Source organism: Pseudorasbora parva, chromosome 5 (assembly GCF_024679245.1).
Source record: "Pseudorasbora parva isolate DD20220531a chromosome 5, ASM2467924v1, whole genome shotgun sequence".
NCBI lineage: Eukaryota > Metazoa > Chordata > Actinopteri > Cypriniformes > Gobionidae > Pseudorasbora > Pseudorasbora parva.
Genome location: NC_090176.1, coordinates 23,545,190 through 23,566,683, shown reverse-complemented (window position 1 = coordinate 23,566,683; position 21,494 = coordinate 23,545,190). Strand labels below are relative to the sequence as shown.

The following is a 21,494-nucleotide window of genomic DNA, read 5'->3' as shown; positions in this document are numbered from 1 at the left end:
GAGATTAAAAACAGACCATACAAAGTCTGCAAGGGATATTTTAACATATGAGCTGAACTGTACAGTATATCACATTCATATTCTGTAGGACCAGAACAAAGCACACAAGCTACATGTTTACACACATCTGATAAATATATTCTGACCTGCATTCCTATTGTGCTTTGAGAACAGGATTTCCTCCAGACACAAAGCTTTAACAGAGGGCCATACTGATTAAATGCCGTGGCTAAATTTGGCTTCCTTATGGACATTCCTGCTATTCATATCAAAGGTCTTTCTGAAGTAGTGAGAAACTGAAATCAATTCAAACCATAGATTACTTGCAGGACCTAACACAATTGAAGACCTTTACAGTGAAACATTTATCTTTTAGATTGGTGTCCATCCAATTTATAAATAATAAAATGGCAAAAACAATGTAAATTGCACAAATACAGGTGAAAGCTCTTAAAAGAGAAATACACGTTATGTTACATTTACTAACAAACCTGAATAACACAAAAGGACATATTTTTAAGAATATTAAAAATATTTAAAAATGATTCATTTGATTTTTGTAATATAATGAGTTCCCAGCAGGCGGTCTCTCTTACCTCTCCATAGTCTGTGGTGAGGATGAGAGTCCGGTCATCACAGCAGCTGACGGTGGAGGGCAAGAGCTGCTCCTTATCCCGCACCCACACACGAGCTCCCTAAAAGACAGACAGAAAAACATATGAGACATTAAAAACAGCAAACCAATCAAAAGCAGCCATGAAAGGCAAGCTCAATGAAGATCTGACCTAAGACAGAGATTTCCTTCCCATTGCAGCTGGTACAGAAATTAAATATGCATGTACTGTAAGGAGGAGACGATGTTTCTAAAAAGAGCTTAGGACAGAACAAGATGATACAAAGAGGATATCAGGGAGCAATTTCAATTGATCTCTACCACAGCCCAACCCTTAAACGCCATCATGGTCTTTCCATCATCATCATTAAAGCACCACAGCCATTCTGTCCCGCTACATTTTCATTTTTTCGACATACGATTGAGCATTTGATTGGTAGAACGATCCCTCCCAATGGGTTTAAAACACACATTGTGGGCACACGGGCTGCACAGAACACTATTCATGCCAACAGCACATGCTGCAAACCAAAGTAAAGCCCTTTTGACAGTATCAAACCCTGTATTTAAAAAGAGATGGTTGTTTCTCATGTCAGTGTTATGAAGGGGCCTTTGCTTCTTTTACACTCGTTCCCACAATACGGTTTTTGAATGGATGCCAAAGCGTTGCTAGGGCATTCTGGGTGGTTGCTTACTGTCGCCAAGCCAATAGAGTTAAGTCAAAGCAGCAACCTCCCCCAGTTTCTCTTGAAGCCAATATGGAAGTGACTTAAACTGCAATTTATCAACTTGCCACTAGAGGCTGCAGAAATGAGCAGAATCTCATTAAGCCCCATGTTAAAATGCCCAACTTTACAGCAGAAAAAAAAAACATGTTTACAGCCTGGTACAAATTGTGGCTTTGGTCTATACAGCAAATTTTGCCCTTGGTGACAACTGTGAAGTGGGTGAATTTTTTATAACTCATTTGTTTACATTATATAAAGCCTTTAAGTTCTGCATAATTAAGGGGATTTTTACTTTGAGTGACAGGTGGATTGCCGTTTGTCTGCTGTCTGTTAGTCATCACGTGACCTCACTTCCAAACACTCCCCGCTTCTTTGCCCATTTTCAGTTATCCGGGAGTGAAGGCCGGTGACGTGCTGCCAAGATGGCAACAGCAGATCAATCTTACTTCACGCTTCAGAACTGCACTTCAGAATCCTGGAGTCTGGTCTGGTCAAGTCCTAAGATCAATCTGAATTGTAAAAGCAAACCTGTATGACTTTCTTTTATCCGTGGAACATAAAAGATATTGTGAAGAATGTTTAACTGTTTGTTCATATAATTAAAGTCAATGGGGTCCAAAACAACATTGGACCACACTGACTTTAAATGCATAAACAACAACAAAATACATTCTCAATTGATCTGCTTCTGTGTTCTGGAGAAGAAACTAAGTCATACCAGTTTGGAGAAAAGTGATTTGGCAAGTTTACATTTTTGGGTGAACTATGCCTTTAAGTTCAAATCTGATGAGGAAAACAGCTGCAATTAAAGGGTGGTCGAGCAATTCTTTTGCCTAATTGTGTGGCATCCTTTAAACAAAGCCGCCAACTTCCATGTTTTCAATCGGAAGGCCAAGAATGCAGAAATGGATATGCAAAAACAGGAAAACAAAAGTCTGGCTGCTAAGACTACTAGTCATTTCCTGCTGTTATGAACCCTAACAATGTCTTAATGGCCATTCACAGTCACGTCAAGGATGATAACTATAAAGTCTTAATAACTTCTATTTCTATGAAAACCGGGAAGTCCACACCACAACTATAATGATAACCAAACGATATTGTTGGAATTATTTTGAGAAGGATTTTTTCAGCTGATATAAGGATGAAAACTCAGCCAATCAGAATCTATCCTGCTGAAGCTTTAAAATGGCAGAAAGTGTGGATGCCAATATAGTTATGCTTATGGTTATTGGTGTGAACAGGTCTTTATGGTGTGCCATGTTCTGATCCCTCACACTAACACTGACAGCCATAAATCTTCACAGTGCGGCCATTCAGACGACCAATGGAGTGTTGAGAGAGTAGTTTGTCCAACAGCACATGAGAACTAAAGGATCAATGGGAGCGGCTTCCACCAGGAAACCCAAGCCCCAAGGTCAGAGCTCAGGGATATCAATCCTCATTAACTTTTAATAATGACCTGACATGTGCAACAGCATTGGGTCCCGTAGGCAACATGTGCAGGCATTCAAACAATATACATACACTCTTTCCAAAACACGCTGTATGCAGATGATCACAGACACATGATACATTGCAAAGGAGACGTAGATTATAATGAGGCCAGGCACATTCAAGGTTTCTAGTGGAGGCGGATAGTCCACCAATACAGTGGTAAGGTATCCCAAATCCATCAGGTGACAGAATGAAGAAAAAACCTTGGGAAAAACCAGGCTCAGTCAGGGAGCCATGTTTTCCACTGGCCAACGAACGAACAAACGAACACGGTGTGATTATGATTCAAGCTGCATCACAAGTCAAGAGTTAATATCTGGATCAGTAGCATATTCATCCATTTGCTTTTGCTTGAAGACTGATTCATCCCGCCGGTATGGAGCCCATAGGGTCTGTGGGGAGGACCTGTCTGGCTCTTGTGGTCTCTGCTGAAGATCAACGAGGCCTTCACAGGGGATTGTCTAGTAGACACATTCTCTGCTGACGTACAGGTTTTGCTCGTGTCTAGGTGCAGGTCCGCTATCTGAGATGAACACACTGCTATAATGAAAGTGAATAGTGACCAAAGGCTGTCAAGCTTCAAAATCATGAACCATTGATGTATCATAAAAGTGGTCAAACGATTTCAGTTTGGTCATCACAAAGCTATCATATGACTTCATACAGTGATGAGTAATGAGTGACAGCAACTTTGACATCTTTCTCTCCTCTGGCCACCATTATCTATAATTTTTGTCTTCTTTTGGAAACTCATAGAAATGCTATTGAATATTTTTATTTTGCTATTGGAGCTAGTGGTAGTGTGAGCACAAAGAATATACAAACCCGATTCCAAAAAAGTTGGGACATTGTACAAATTGTGAATAAAAAATGAATGCAATAATTTACAAATCTCAAAAACGTATATTTTGTTCACAATGGAATATAGATAACATTTTAAATGTTGAAAGTGAGACATTTTGAAATAGCATGCCAAATATTGGCTCATTTTGGATTTCATGAGAGCTATAAATTAAAAAAAAGTTGGGACAGGTACAATAAGAGGCTGGAAAAGTTAAATGTGCATGTAAGGAACAGCTGGAGGACCAATTTGCAACTTATTAGGTCAACTGACAACATGATTGGGTATAAAAAGAGCCTTTCAGAGTGGCGAGTCAAGATTGACAGAGGATCACCAATAGTCAGAAAATTTGCAAATATTTGAAGTTATGATGATAACTTCAAATATTTGCTAATTAGCATAGATGCAAATATTTGCATAGATTCTACAGTGCATAATATCATCCAAAGATTGAGAGAATCAGGAAAAATCTCAAGGGTCAAGGCCGGAAAACCATACTGGATGCCCAAGATCTTCAGGCAATTAGACACCACTGCATCACATACAGGAATGCTACTGTGATAAAATCACAACATGGGCTCAGGAATACTTCCAGAAAACATAGTCGGTGAACACAATCCACCATTTGCCATTGCCAGCTACACCTCTATAGGTCAAAAAAGAAGCCATATCTAAACATGATCTCTGTGGCAAGGCATATTTAAAATGGACTGTGGCAAAGTGGAAAACTGTTCTGTGGTTAGACAAATCAAAATTTGAAGTTCTTTTTGAAAAACTGGGAAGCCATGTCATCCAGACTAAAGAGGACAAGGACAACCCAAGTTATTATCAGCGCTCAGTTCAGAAGCCTGCATCTCTGATGGTATGTGGATGCATGAGTGTGTGTGGCAGGCAGTTTACACATCTGGAAGGGCAACATCAATGCTGAAAGGTATATCCAAGTTCTAGAACAACATATGCTCCCATCCAGATGTCGTCTCTTTCAGGAAAGACCTTGCATTTTCCAACATGACAATGCCAGACCACATACTGCATTAATTACAACATCATAGCTGCGTAGAAGAAGGATCCAGGTACTAAAATACCAGCCTGCAGTCCAGATCTTTTACCCATAGAAAACATTTGGTGCATCACAAAGAGGAAGATGCGACAAAGACGACCTAAGATAGTTGAGCAACTAGAAGCCTGTATTAGACAAGAATGGGACAACATTCCTATTGCTAAACTTGAGCAAGTTGTCTCCTCCGTTCCCAGATGTTTGCAGACTGTTATAAAAAGAAGAGGGGATCCCACACAGTGGTAAACATGGCCTTGTCCCAACTTTTTTGAGATGTGTTGATGCCATGAAATTTAAAATCTTATTTTCCCTTAAAATAATTAATATTTTTTCTCAGTTTAAACATTTGATATGTCACCTATGTTGTATTATGAATAAAATAAAATAAAAACAATTTGTGTTTTTAACTTTTTTGGAATCGGTTTGTATTTGTTGTAGTCTCCTGTGCACCACTATAAAAATGTTATCACCTATATGACGACTTCTGCTTCTGAGAACCATGTAAATATGAAAAGGGTCAATAGTAGGAACAAGAGCTGCTCAGACATTCTGATAAATATCTTCTCTTCATTTTTGCGAAAGAAAGAAAAGCATGCAGGTTTGGATCAACATGACAGTAAATTAAGGATGACAGATCTTTCGTTTTTCGATGAACTCATTAAAACTTAAAAATAGCTTCATGGTTGAATGGCAGATCTTTAAATTTTTAGCAAAGTTTATTTAATCATTTATGTAAATAGAATATGCCATCTTTAAGGAGACCTATTTTTCAGTATGTTCCCCACTGCGTAGTGTCCTGTATCATCAACATCTTTTTCAGGTTTCTTTAAAAAAGCTTGCTAATTGTAGCTTGGGGCCTATGGGAATGAGTTAAAAGAGCTTGAAGAAAAGAAGGGGTGGGGAGGCTAAAAATGTGTACTAATGTCTTTCCCATTGTTTGACAAGCAGAGGTAGAAAGCTAACATTCAACTTCTCTTAAATGTTCAATCATCGAATATGCATGAAACTAAATATGACTACCTCCATCAGTTAATGCATGCCTTAGGCTTTCATTCCTCAAGCACAATCAGCTCCAACATATACCTATATTAACAGAAATACGATTTAAGCATCTGAAGGACATCATTTGAGCTAAAATCATGGATAAGATGAGAAAGCTCAGCCAGGTCTGTGACTGGCACGAGAGGAAAATTACTCAAGCACAGGGCTTGGAAAAGCTGTTTCACGTGACCTGACTGAACTGAATTACATCCGAAGCAGGGTCTATGGATTTAAGAAGATCAGATGCTATTGTTACATAATTCTCATTTACAGCATTCGCACTTTATGGCACATGGCGTCATTGAATTACTTGTGTTTAATCTCATAGATTAAAGGAAGTAAACAGCCTTTGCTACAGTTGATCAACTATTAAAGAGGTGGGATTATCAATATTTCTTATTTACCATTATAACTAAGGGTCTGGTGAATGCTTGAATCTGATTGGTTGACTAATATTCTAAGACTCTAAGACAAATGTCTTGAAATACAAAATCTGAATCTGCTATAAGACAATAATTGATTCCGGTTTGTGGCCACATTACCACCTCGAGTGTGCATTATTGCACAATAATTCAATGGCCCACCATCAATTATTTCTTTGAATGAATGGGTATTGTTGCTGGACCCTTTAATGATTACTACATAGCAATTATAAAATGCTGGCATGGGCAGAACCAATAAATTCAATTCCTCATGAGTCATGACGCAGATAACTGTGGTTCAGTTTGCTGACATCTATTATTATGGTGGAAGAATGAGGATAATCTCGATGCTAGAATAATTAGGACTAGGCAAATAAATAAATAAATAATGACAATAATTTTTAAACTTCACCATATAACTTGTGCTGCATGGTCAAAACTAATACCTCAAATTGTGTGGCTTGAGGAGAGGGGCATGCAATTACTTTTCAAAGCAATCCGATGATTTTGCTTAGTGGATAATAATATTCCATTTCCCAAGCCGTATCGAGGGAGCAGATTATCAAAGAGAACCTTTTGACTTGGGCTAGTAAACAACAACCAAACAACCCTAGCAATTGATCTTTCAAGTCTACAGAGAGAAATGCAGTCAAATAACAGATGTTCTCCACTCAAGGACACTCAATGTCAAGTAGCACTATAGAACAACATGCGACTTTTCCCCCCATGACCCCATATAAAGCCAGAATGGACAGACATAAATTAAAGTTACAGCATCATGAGCAAGAAAAGCTAACGTGCTCAGCTTCTCATATTCTTCCCAAAATGTCTTTCCAAAAATGTGCATTACCATGTAATCTTTTTTTTTTTTTTTAAATCTTGCTGAAACAGCAACGATGGGTTCCTCCCTGAGATCCTACATTTCATATTTATTTTGAGAGAACTCAAGGAAAAGAAGAACTCTGAAACTCTTATAATACCCCCACTATAATGACAACGTTTGAGACCAGACATGTTTCCACTGGCACTGCTGGAAACCGCTGTATGATGTCATCAATTATGTGGTGAGGTTAACAGATTTTCCAGAAGCGCGCTCCATGATGCGTGCCTCTAAAAGACAGCAGTGTAAACCTGCTTTGTGCACGGGGTGAATTGTATAGGCAACAGATGGTCACAGAAACACAAACCTCCTCCTCCTTCCATTCTCTCCTCCACTTCCATCATTTCATCCCCTCCTTCCCCCACCTTTCCATCACCTCGGCCGTCTCAATGCAGAATGGTCATGCTCTGGTCCCAGAGGGCAACCGAGCGGAAATCCCTAAACAAAGGCCAGCTGGGCAACTCTGAGGCAGTGTTTTGTCTGTCAAACTGCAGCACACGTGCAAACTAAATAACTCCTTCGTATTATATCGTATTATACTGGTATGAGACATTAATCAGCTGCTTTCAGCTAAAACACCAGTGAATCAATAGAAATCAAAACTCTGCTGGCAAAATAAATTCCATTATGGGTTGTCAAGATGTATGAAGCACAGCACACACAGAAGTCACTTTCACAACAAGCAGCTTTCTGTTGGTCAGTGCCACAAATTCACATAACCGACTTGAACACAAGCGAAATCTGCAACAGGATTCCTATTGGAATGACTGTATTTTCCCCCATGCAATTTTGGGTGAGTAACAGTAAATGTCACTGCACCTTTACTCAAATTTCTGTTTGGCCTACAACATGGAACCGAGATGCACATATGGAAAGCGCTAATTTAAGCATTTCCCCACGTCATTTGTCAACCCCCTGTCATCTTACCCACACTTTCTGTTATTTCTACACTATTACTTTTCAATAGTGGCAAAAGCCTAAAAACAGAATGCAATTTTGGTAAACGCATGTGTAAATTAAAATCAATTTACTAAATGCATCTTGATCTTATTGTGATAAAAATAAAATAAAATAAAAACTATATTGCCATAACTCAACCTTGCAATGAAATTACTTCTCACTGGCATATGAGATATGCCAGGATGCATGACATACTGTATGCTGGATTCCTCCTGCATAATTTAGTCTGCTTAAACCCAGTCTATTTCTTATCAACTCAATCAACTACAACCTGACCTTTAAATCTGCCTCTATTCTATCAACAACCCCGACCGACAGAACCAAATCCCGCCCAACATGTTCTTCTTTTGCAATAATCCATTACAATTAGAAGCATGTCTCACTATGGAAGAAATGATCTGTTGCTACTTCCATTACATTGCAACTTCAATCTAGCTGTTTTCTTTTTTTTTTTTAAAAGAGAGAAATGTGTTTTTAAAAAAAAGGCAAAGGTTGATAGTCAAAATTCAAAGGATCTTAACAGTAACTGTTAACAGGTAAAAAAAAAAAAAAAAAAAAAGTCCTGTGTCCTTTAAAATAGAAAGCATAACTTAAAATGCTCCGTCACTCTGAACCCTCACAAAGGGCTACTATTACCTCTGTGTGTTTAACGGTGCCAAATTTGAAAGAGACTTGCTAATTAATGAGACTAAAACATTAATGAGACTACATAGCGCAAGGTGGCGTGTCTCTTTCTCCTTGTGGCAGGAAGCCCAAGACAAAGAGTATCGAGTGACCCAATCAACTCAACAAAAAGAAAACTAATCAACTTCCACAAAATTAGATGTTATTTGGCAATTAGTCCGACCAACGCTCTTTTTTTCCAATCACACTGCAGTATTTGGCCTGGGATGACCGATTATGTATAAGATGTCAAAAAAGACGTACAGAAAACTCCGCATTAGACGTTTTGTTTGAGAAAACTTGTTTGAGAAGAACTCCTGTGGACTTCGCAAATATCATAAAGACTTGTGCAAAGCAGCTGCTCACACTCTCAATGAGATTCCTGCACAATATTTAGATCTCAAGCAGTGGCACGTATTCGGATTATCATAACAATACTGACACCTCCGCTGACCTCCGGCTCTCCTTCAGTGCAGCTGTGCAGATGTGAAGAGCTCTTCACATTACAGAGGGCCTCGGATATTGAAGAGTAAACCGTCTGGCCAACTAAATACTGATTGACTTTAGACTGTATTAGGACACACACACATACACATACAAACAACTCAACGAGTCTTGGTTTAATCTGTGAATTGCATGACACTATACTATAATTTCATGTAATTTTCTTAGAGGAATATAAATACATTTTTCCCCAAAAAATGTATTTAAAAGAAAGATATATTTGAACTCAATCTGGCAAAAAAAATAAATAAAAAAATAATCTCCACAACTGCTCATTTATTGTGAAGTATGGCAGATGATGGTTCAAAGCAAACAGAAAAACTGCTCTTCTCTGAAACCAGTAGGTGCTTTGCGTTGAGTTGTAGAAATGTGTCCATGATCAGGGGTTTGAACTGCAGAATACTGAGTGATGGAAATGAGGAATTGTTCAAGAAAATAGTGAGTTTACTGGTTGGTGTCTGATTAGATGGATTGAATTACTGCTGACATCACAGGCTCAAGTTTAAGTTTAGATCTACATATGTCCTTTGAACACTGCTGACATGAACTATAGCGATGGGTCAGGACCATCCACAATAGACTAGCTGGTTACTGAGGTCAACACGGGAGTTTATCAAAACATTTTAGCTTTCATATTAGTGCTTGAAATTGAGTGAATATAGAGCTAACTTCAGCTTTTTTTTCTGTAACAAATTTAACAATATAGTTAGACTTAAATTCTCCACTCTGAACAATTTAAAGGTGTCATGAACTGGCTTTTTTCTTTTTTTATACTGTTGTCTGAGGTCAACTAATGACATTTGTGTGGTTTTTACATTCAATCATAACTAATAGGCTATTTTCTACACTGGTTTTGAGGCTGTCTTCTAAATTGATGGGCGTGCCGAAATGTCTCAAAGTAAACACCCACGGCAAGGATTGGATAAGATCTGCATATTTAATGAGCTTAAGCTCCGCTAGCTCATATCTAGCCCCTGTCAGTTCAGTTCACATGAGGGAGAGATTTTTTTTTTGAAAGCGGCAACTGCAACTTGTCTTTATCAAACAAACACAATGATTTATTTCTCATCCACCCGCGATAGTAATACATAGCCTGCACCCGCACGATTGGTCGATATAAGCGCGAACACACACACACACACACGTGCACGCGCCTTTTCCGCCGACCGGCGTACGTTTTGGTAGCCCGTCTAGAAAACACACAGACTACTATTAGGCCTACATATAAAAAAGACGTTTTACTCACATAAGTTTGTTCCACCATTCCTGTCGGATCCAATATAGAAGGCACAACATTGTGTCTGCAAATCCAGGACCTGAGACTTGTTTATAAACGATTCCACAGTGAAATGAAGCCAACGTACAAATGTTCTTCCCTACGTGAGCTGGAACTTCACACACTTCACATAAGTATCACACATTTCAAATATTATGATCTGAAGGAAGCTTATGCAGCGACTGTGTTCTTCCACAATATCTTGCTATCTTCTTCCACATGTTTACTGCTGCTGGCTAGTGCTTGACCAACAAGCTCCATGAGTCGGTGGGCGAGGCTACTGGATTAGACGTGCTGTAAAGGTGGTGTTTCGTCGAGCAATGACGTAGGAATGAAGCCCACAATCGTTTTCTGGGCCTGGTGTCTATAGAAGCTTTTCTTTGACTAAAAAGGAAGTTTTCAGCTTTGAAACTTACAGGATATTCTTATAGTACCATGTGACCCAGTGACCCTTATATATAAAAAGCTCAAGGAAAAGTTGATTTCTCAATTCTCAATTCATCACCCCTTTAAATAATAAGAAATAAGAAATACTATGCATATATAAGCTTTCAAATCTTTTGGGGTCAGCAGGTTTCTGAAAGAAGTCCTCACCAAGGCTGCATTTATTTGATTTAAAAACTAAAACGGTAAAAACTCTAATATTGTGAAATGTTTTTTTTAATTTAATTTTAATTTATTCCTATGATGGCAAACCTAGATCATTACACCAGTCACATGATCCTTCAGAAATTAATAATCTAATATGATTATTTGCTGCTCAAGAAATATTTATTATTATTATCAATGTCGAAAAACAGTGTTGTGCTGCTTAATATCTTTGTAGAAACCATGATATCTTTTTCAGTATTACAAAAGAACATGAATTTGAAGTAGAAATCTTTTGTAACATTATACATGTCTTTACTCTCACTTTTGAATAATTGAATTGTCTTTGCTGAATAGGTATCATTTCTTTCAAAAAATAAAAAATATTTTATTGGAGATTATAATCTTACTAACCATTAATTAGCAAAATTCACATCAACAACAAAAATACCCTAAACATATCTGAAAAAGGCATTTTGACAACTCGGTGATCTATTAAAATACACGACAAGAGCAACTGAACCACACAAAAGACCAATCTAGTGTGCGGGGGGAAACTGTACCTTCTGAAGCCTACTGTGTCACAAGCTACCGCCAAGTGAAACCAAGACAGCTCTCTCCCATCCTATGTCCTCAACCTCCCCAGACCTGCATGACATCACCCAAGCCAACGAGAGGTTTGCCTCACCTCAAATCAGGGTCATAACTGAAATGGATTTTTAGCATCTTGTAGAATAAATTCCTGAAGATGAGCTCCAACATTCTTAAACTCTAGGACACATTTCAGGAATTGTTTGCAAAGAGTGCCCTTTTGTACTGTCCAAGCGATACATTTACAACATTAACAATTCAGAACATGTAAATTCACAGTTGAATCGACAATAGAGAGCGAAGCAGAGAAGGAGCAGTGTTTTGTACAGGATCAGATAAACAGCCCTGACGCTCTGCCACTAGGCTGACAGCAGTATGAATAAATGATGGAAGGTGCAGCTGATTAGAAATTAGCTAATGGAGAGGTTGTGGCCCCTGGGGAAGGACACTTCCCAGACTTCCCCCTAGATCACACAATAGAGAAAGAGAGTGCTGTTTGCATTCAGAGATGGTGACATGTAATGGTATTAACCTTACAACTGAGATGTTTGACTGATTTGCATAAAGCATAGCCTGGAGACGGTGATTAATGGTAATGGCAGGTTGTCATGTACTCTAAATGAATGAAACTTGTGGATGGATACTCATACATTATGTTTACACAGCAGAAGGTTTTATTTTTTAAACCAACTGCAAGTTATATGTGTACAGATTTGATTTTTGTTCTCTTCAGACAGAAATTAAAAAGAAAGGAAATATGTAATGGGAATGTGACATGCATCTTTTCTCTTCAGAAATAAAAAAATTATCTTCAAGATGGTCGAACCGAAAGTGCCAAAATAATTATTTTACAGGGTTTGGCCTACAAAGGTACACTCTACAGTAAGAGACATAGATGAGGATGAAACTTTCTACTAGTACATGTCAAACACCAACACTAGTATAATTTGGGCTTAGGTGAAGACTGGACACTGGAAGTTGGTCAAATTGCATGCACAAACAACCTTTCCCACTGCTGTAAACCTTTAGCCGAGCCAAATACTGAAGTGAAGTGAACTAATAATAAACAATGATCTGAAATGAAATGAAGCATAGGATTTCATAAACAGCTGTAGCCCTCAAAAATATCCCAACATGGTGAAGGTAAATGGGTTATTACTGCTTTGGTGATTTTGTAGTTGTAGCATTCAACAGACACACAACAACCATTCAGATACAGTAAATGGCCTTTTTTGTTAATAAGAGATCAGCCCTCATCTGACAAAACACATAAGTTCTCCAGCACCAAAACATCTCAATGAGGAAATGAAGGAGACATACATTTCTGTCCACAGCTATTAGCATCTCAGAAGCCTTTGAGCGGCCTGATGCCACTATACTGCATTGCTATCTTCATTACACAAACTACGACAGCTGTTGTTGTCAGATTGCTGCCATCTTGCACTGATTCATTCCAATGTGGAGAGCCTGTAGATATGACAGTACAATCATACAGTACTGGATCACTTAGCTATGGTGTCCTACTTAAAATAAAAATAATTAAAAAAATTCCAACATCCCTTGTGCATCAGCAAATAAAAACAACAGTACCACACAGGTTGTGATATCCACTGCGAGCATAATGAGAAATGTACTTCTCTGATGGAAGAGTTGGTTGGGGCTCTGAAGCCTCAAGCTAAATCTTGCCACGTAATCCACAAAGCTAGCTTGTTGATCATCTAATGCTGACTATAGCCAATTTAAACACCATTTACAGGCACAAAGTCACATAAAAAACAAATAACTATTATTTCAACATAGTATGTTTCCCAACAATACAGAAGGACTCAATTAGGGTGGGATTCTTGGTTTCAGTTTAATGGGATGGCAGGATGCTTGAACTCATTTTTTAACCCATGACTATTATGCCACATCATGTCACAGATGTCCCTCCATGATGTCTTAATCACAGGGAAAAACTCGTACTAAAATAGGAAACACGCCATCTGGGCTGGCTAAACAATTACATGCTGATTTTTTTTTACTCTAGATCTCTTGGTCTCCAAGTAATTGAGGCTTATGGATATTACGTTCATGCTACTTATATGCAGGGTAGGGGGGTGATTTGCTTCAAAAACATTCTTTATGCATATCTTCACATCCCAATAGCAATCACTAAGTTAAGTGGTTTAAATGTATTTATATCGTCTGTGGAAGGTGTAGGACTATAAAATGCTCTTTAGGGCTAAGATAGGATGTCCTACCTTCCTGTCAACGTATGTTTTTATATATTCGTGCAGACATCATACGCGTGTTTTATGCTATGTGCCACAACTGAATCAGCAGCCACTTTATTCTGCGTTCAGGCCATAACTACTGTAATTTGAAAGAGATAGAAACTTGTGAGATTATAGTCGGAGCAGTTTGGGACTCGGATATATGCGTTTCAATGGTAACACTATCAATGCAGAGATGAATCTGCATCAGACAGGTGGTGGTACAGGTCAAAGCTCTTTAAGTTATGTTCATTAAAATTGCAATGTTGTGTTATGTTATGTGCTTTGAGACATGAGGTAGTTTATTGTCTCTTGTGACGCTTTTGTTTGCTCCCTGCTATATGTGTTTTGAAGGAGGCGTGGCCTTTGAGAAGCTCTGAAGGGAGGGTGGGACCTTATGTTTTAAAAGCTAGCTTGCTAATGCTAGCTTTTCTGAAAATCGCCTATACTTAAAGGGATATTTAACGTGAAAAAGAAAATTCTGTCATCAATTTGTCACCCTCATGTCCAGTTTCACACACCCATAAGACCTTTGTTTATCTTCAGGACAAAATTTAAGAGATTTCTGTCCCTAAGAAGAGATATAATCGCTTTACATGATGAACATATTTAATGTAATCTATATAGTTATCATACATAAACACTGATCAATGCACAAACAGAGCAAAACGTCCAGTCAATGTAAGCACAAACATGCTTGCTTGATGCATGAAAAATCAATGGGCTTTGTTCCTGCATGCCTGCATGCACACACATTTATAAATCCTATATATAAAGCAGCAAAACATTCATTTTTTAAAACCAGCTTAAACATATCAGCCATGGGTTGAGGAGTCCAGGTCAAGTCACAGGTGGCGTACTAGAATTAACATTCAGTAATATTCAAGCTATCTAATCATTGTGAGGTCATAGCAGTTTTGACATTAAACAAGCTTAAATTTAAGAATGATATTACATGTCAGCTGTGCAACAGTTTAATCTCCTTACAAATAAACCCCTAAAACTGTATTTATTAAAATTGGAAGAGAAAAATATCTAAGCAAACACTTTAAAATATCCAATAAAAATATTTGAATAAATACATGTAAATTAACTTGTACAATTAAAGGGTTAGTTCACCCAAAAATGTATATTCTGTCATTAATTACGCACCCTCATAACGTTCCAAACCTCATATTCGGTACACAAATTAAGATATTTTTGATGAAATCCGAGAGGTCTCTGACCTCTCCATAAACAGCACTTCAATTAATACTTTCAGAAAGGTAAGTAAAAACATGGTTACATTTGTCCATGTGACTTCAGGGGTTCAACCGTAATTTTATGAAGCGATGAGAATACTTTTTGTGCGCAAAAACAAACAAAAATAATGACTTTATTCAACACTGTCTTCTTGTCTGTGCCAGTCTCCTACGCTGTTGACGAGTTCTACAGCAGAAAGGCGACTCACCATTATGGGTTTGGAATAATATGAGGGTGAGTAATTAATCACAGATTTTTCATTTTTAGGTGAACTAACCCTTTAACCACATACCCAGTAGTCCCAGTGTAGCTGTGTGTTCAGCCCACAGTGAAAATGAGGCCTTCCACAGCCCTCTGCAAATCTTTCGGGGCTCTAGTCAGGGTTAGTCTCTTGTGAACAGATTACAGCACAAGAACTGATTGTGTTAATCAGAGCCTTTAAAGCCTGTCTGCAACACCCGTCTGCTCTCAGTGCCCCGAGCTACAGCTGCTGACAGGGACACATAAATAATGCTGCACTGTCACCAGAAGGAAAGGAAGGATGGGATGGTACAGATATTATGAAAAGGTGGATCCACCTGACTAATTTATAGGTCCCAAGTGGGTGATGATTGTACAGATGCTATATTATGCCAAAACATTCATGAATCATTTTCTTTTAGTGTTTTTTAAGTGACTGGGCTTCCTCTATAAGGGATCTAACAGATCATATGTTTTTTCATAAACAATCATAAGTCTAAACAGCAAAAAGTGATATCATATAAATGTGTGTCAATAAAGGTGGAGGAAATCTGTTAAATATTGCTATCAAAGATCCTGGGAAAATGAAAGCATGACTACTTGGAGAACAAATGACAGTCTACAATCAGACGACCATAATGAAGTTAAGCCACTATGATCACATTTTAGAATTAGTATAATGACTATTTTCATGTGAAGGTGAAGAAGGTGGCCAAATCTGAATCTCGTCCAGTTACAAACCAACAGTATCTACCAAACATTATCTCAACCAGACAACCTTCAGTCTTTGAGCTGCCTGAATGGTATATTGGCTTAAACTGGTAACTCCTTCCACATAATTTGCCCCTTAGGCAAAACAAAAGCCTTTCAATAGCTACGTTTGGTGTTGATGGCGAGGATCCAGGGCTTCTGTATCTCAGCAGGGGACTGTAGCAGCGGCAGATGGAGATACAACTGAATGCAGAGGTACAGTATTAAGAAATAAAGGGGGAAGGGGTGCAGTGCACACACAGGCCTCAGAGGAGATGACAGAGGAAGCGCTATTAACATGCACCGCACCCTTGAAAAGACACTGTAAAGTGCAGCTACAGAGAATGAGTCCCGTACATTGCTATCTTTTAAATAGTTTAGTTAAAATTGTAACATAAAAAGTGCTTTTAGAAAAAGTGCTATAGAAAATTGTGATTAAAATCTACAAAATATTTCAAAATACATATGCATACTACAAATCTTTCTAGTGCATAATCACAACAAAAAATAGCAATATTGTATTCAGCAGCTCAAAATTTCAACCATGTCCCTGAAAAAAAAAAACTGCTCAAGACTCATTGTGGTTGCAAATTTGGCTCTAAAACCACCATCCGTGATGAGAACATCTATAACATCCAGCTTTCTAATCAGAGAAAAAAATAATGGCATTAGGGTGCTTATTAAACTCCATAACTAACAGATTGGCCACTCCAATTAAGCCCACAAAGTCTACAAAGAGTTACTGAATTGGGGTGAATCCATCTGGGTTTGTGTCCAGGTGCACACTGCAGCCCAACAATCGTGTAAAAAAAAAAAAAAAAAAAAACTGGTCACAGAGTAAATCCTGTCAATACCCATATACAAAACCTGTATATGACAGAGAAGCTTTAGTAAACGCACCGGTCCTGAGAAGAGCGAGTCCAGACTGCATTCAAAGGGATTAATATGACCTTGTGGGATTGCCGCTGTACTCATGTAGCTCCGCTCCTGCTCAACACTGGATCAGCAAGCAATCTGGTTTGAACTGATATAACTCATGCACGTGTGATAAGACAATCCATAATTCTTCATAACAACCTGCAGAATGACGAAAGCACTGAGTACCTACAATCAGTCTCATGACTGATTAGTCATAATAAGAGATTATGACAATGCCACTAGGCCACTGGAACCTTAGAACAACCCTATTATTGACAAAGCAAATTCCACCAAAAATGTGATTTTAACAAAGTTCTCAATATGGATGCTTAAGAACAGATGTACCCAAGGTCTGACAAACAAAATAGGCATGGTGGGGAACAGGAACACAAAATCTATTTATTGTTTTGTTCTTCCTGTCTAGTACACCCAACAGAGCAAGGAGGAAAAGCTATGATTCCAGTTGCCATCAGCATGAGAGGTTGTCTGAGGAAGTCAAAGCCAGACTGGGAAGAATAGTGTGAAACCCAAACCAGGGGAACTTCAAATCCAAGAGCTACGGGGCGACCATGAGGCATGGCTTGGAATCTCGGGTCAGGGTTACAGAGACCAAGATCTTCTGGATAGGAATGTTTCTGAAAAAGGAATCTGGCATTGGATGCAGGACACCGTTTGAGAGGCACGTTAAAAGCCGGAATTCCATTTTTAAAGCAGGTCAGCTGTTGTTCCAGGCGACATGATCACTTCATCGATCCTTTTTTTAGACCGCTCTTCTGAAGTGGACTTTGTGGGTATTTTAAGCATAGCTGACACTGGACTGAGCCGGAAATGTATTTGTGGTTCAATGAATTAATGGACGCATGTGCTGCTTGAGGAATAAGCTGAATTCCTCAGGTCAGTAGCCTATGTGAGCTAGAAACATAAACATTCCTTCATGATAAGGATGAGCATGAGCGCCCAAGCAAATTGAAAAATAACTGGGTGACTCAATTTCAAAATAATTACATTTCATTTTGAATATAGAAACGTGTCAAAGTGGAGCCTAATTTTTTTTTATTTTGTGCTGTTACAAAATGAATTCTGGCTGTATCATGGGGTCCAATAGAGTGGTGCATGTATGACATCACTTTGTAGGCAAAACGCAGAAGCGAGCTAGCATTTAACCCCTTCCGGTTTCCTTGTCCAAAAGTCAATGGATTTTTAAAATGGGATTTTGGTTAAATGGCTGAAATAAGTTCTGTGGTGAACACAAGCTCAAGACACTTTCATGTTTTATTCTACGACATAAAATACACCAATACTACTACAGAGGCTGTTGAGAAGATTAATAGCAAATATGTAATATATGTGTATTTAATGAAGCGGCCGAAGAACTGATTTTATCTGTCACCTGTGAACGTGATACCCTGAACAGCTAGTTCAATGAACCAATTATGCAAAGTGAATAACCAAAACTGTATACAAAAAAAAATGTTTATTTCAAAGCATCACTATTCACTTTTTATGGCTTTCAAGTTTTTAACATGCACTAAATATACTATGTATTGGGGAACTCAGAGTTAACTCTCACTTTAAAGCACTGATGAGTCCATCACAGGTGGGAATGCTGAGCAGAATGGGAATCCCATGCTTCATAAATCTCTCCATGGGAGGATGAATCCACTAGTCTGTCTGGTAACAACCAAACTTAGTCATTAGGATCAATAGGCATGGACAGGTAAGCTGCATGAGGAGGATCCACATGACACATTGAGTATTCAATAGTTTAGTGACTCAGCACCTGGCAGAGGAAGGATGAGGGCTTGTCTGAGAAAGAACACAGCCTGAAGGGGAAGCCAGGGATTTGGCAATATTATTACGCCTTTTCCCAAGTGTGGATTCAGATGGGAAGGGAGGCAATGCTTTGACATATTAGTGAAGCATATAAGCGGGAATGTTAGTTTAACCCTGAATTGCAAATCATACAGGCAAAGTGAAGAATCTTTAGGTCATAGTTTAGAACAATCCATCCTGACTATCAGACATGTTGTTTTAATAATGCCAAACCATACTTTTAATTAATGCTTCAATAATTCCAATAGTCTCAGCTTTATATCTGAATTAAAATACTTTTAACACTCTAGATTAATTAAAGCCACACTGACCGCTGTGTGGGCCAACGAATGGGAACTTCCTCCTGACAGTGGCCCATGTCCATAAATAATCATGGAATGTTTGCGTTGTTACTTCTAAACCTCATCATTCAGGAAGGATCCATACACGTGAATCCAAGCTCTTAATCTTCGATGTGTCTCGGACCCCTTCTGACCTCCATCCTACCCGGACAGATGTTTAATTACTTTTCCCATTTAGGCCTAATGTTGTCCTCAAATACTCTTCTATGACCCCATAAGCCCAACTTATCACAACACAAAGTATGTGACTCTATGTAAAAGTGTGGAAAACACTATTTAATGAGGTACAAATAAGTATCCTTTAATTAGACTCTTCAAATGCTTTAGACCACCAAAGGAAAGAACATTGCATGCAGTGAAAAAAACAACAACTGGTTATAGCATAGGCTATAACTAACAAAAAAACTATATTTCTTTGTGTCTACACTACAGCATTGAGCCCTACGTCTACTCTTGGGTGGTCTGAAACATTGGAAGTGGGGAGATGTTTTATAAGGCCATCTGAATGCTATACATTAGTATCTAGTTAATACTGCTGCAGTGGGTCAGTGCGTTGTGTGTGAGGTCTGAGCTTTCATTGCCAGCAGGTTTGTTCTCATGCTGACACAGAGACTGAACAGCAAAGCACACAGAGGGAGGCATGAAACACATCCTGGGGGTCTTCACTGAGGCATTTATGATCATTTTACTCTGGATCAAGATGGTATTTTGTTCACTGCTGTAGTGATCTTCAAAGACAGCGAAGGGGTGTTAAATAACCTTTGAACTTGTAATGAATATGAGAGGGACTCCCCATTTTTTTCTCACCTGGAGTGACAGAGGGTCCTAACAGATTTAACACCTAATAATGAACCATGACAAGTACCTTTAGATTTCATAGCCCATGTTTTTATAGTTAAATAGACCTGATTCAGCAAAAAGACAACAACAACAACAACGGACAATTTTAATATGAATACAGTCTCTAGCCAGACAGAAAAATAAACATAGCCTAGGCTACACATTTTTCTGGTTTAAATTTATTGTCAGTGTGAGGAAAAACTTGAAACGAGCTCAGCAACATCCTTTTAAATGTAGCACCATCACAAAGGAAACGGAGAGATTGTTTCAGTGAAGTGTGCAAGTTTTCCACCTACCTCAACAAAGAAGGTATCCATCTGTATTATGGTCCTGTCCGGTGTTTGGTGATCAGGGTACCACTGACTCCGTGCACTGTATAGATGCTCTGCATTCACGAGCTTAAGATAAAGCTGAAGTTCCCATCGTACAGTCCAGACAGTAATTCCTTTGATTAAGCCTAAAGTTTTCTTTTAACGTTCTTGGCAAACTGATTCAGAAACCGCCTTATCGAGTATGTGTCTGTTGTGTGTATTAGAAGAAGCTCGTGTTTGTCCTAGCGGCAGTCCTGCTCGTCTCGCGCGGCGCCGGCGTGCGCTTGTGTATCTTTGTGTAGAGGAAACACTGAGGACACCGGCTCATTTGGGTATGACTGCTGGAGGCGGGGCTTGGTTACAACAACCCCGCCCACTAGACACACCCGTGTGAGAGCGCTGGAGCTGCATGAAATGGCACAGCATTCCAAATGGGGAAATTCCTTATAATGGAATGAAATTTTCTGGCCCCAAGTTATTTTTTTAACTCATAAATTGCTTAAACAATACTGTAGTGTTTTGTATAAATGTAAAAGCTAAATGTTTTGTGTGTAGATAGATAGATAGATAGATAGATAGATAGATAGATAGATAGATAGATAGATAGATAGATAGATAGATAGATAGATAGATAGATAGATAGATAGATAGATAGATAGATAGATAGATAGATAGATAGATAGATAGATAGATAGATAGATAGATTACCCCATGATTTACTAACCCTCAAGCCATCCTAGGTGTATATAACATTTTTCTTTCAAATGAATTGGAGTGAAACCCAAAAAAGTGCATCCATCCCCTAATTCATATGGCTCCAGGGGGTTAATAAAGGCCTTCTGAAGCAAAGTGATGCATTTGTGTAATAAAAATATCCATATTTAAAATGTCATAAAGTAAAATATCTGGCTTCCACCAGACCGCCTTCTTTATTCAACTTAAGGAAAAAGAAGCATAACTGCCATAGGCCTATGAAGTTGGACATGGCTTAAGCATTTTGAACTGCGTTAAGTGTTGCACTTTCTTTGTAAGTTGAATATGGAAGGCGGTCTGGTGGGAGCTAGATATTTTACTTTATAACGTTTTAAATATGTATATTTGTC

At 38.5% G+C, this 21,494-nt stretch overlaps 1 protein-coding gene across 2 annotated transcripts in view; it reads right to left on the bottom strand.

The window, feature by feature from the left end:
- The window catches only part of myo10l3 (myosin X, like 3), an 82,148-nt gene extending 61,461 nt beyond the window's left edge, over positions 1–20,687 (bottom strand). For both annotated transcript variants that reach the window (XM_067443557.1, XM_067443558.1), the window contains exons 1-2: positions 20,377–20,687; positions 597–695 (exon numbers count right to left, since the gene is read on the bottom strand). In XM_067443557.1, coding sequence (XP_067299658.1) covers positions 597–695; positions 20,377–20,397 — 120 coding nt within the window. In that variant the 5' untranslated portion in view covers positions 20,398–20,687. The remainder of the gene's footprint in view (positions 1–596; positions 696–20,376) is intronic.
- Between the last annotated feature and the right edge of the window lie 807 nt (positions 20,688–21,494).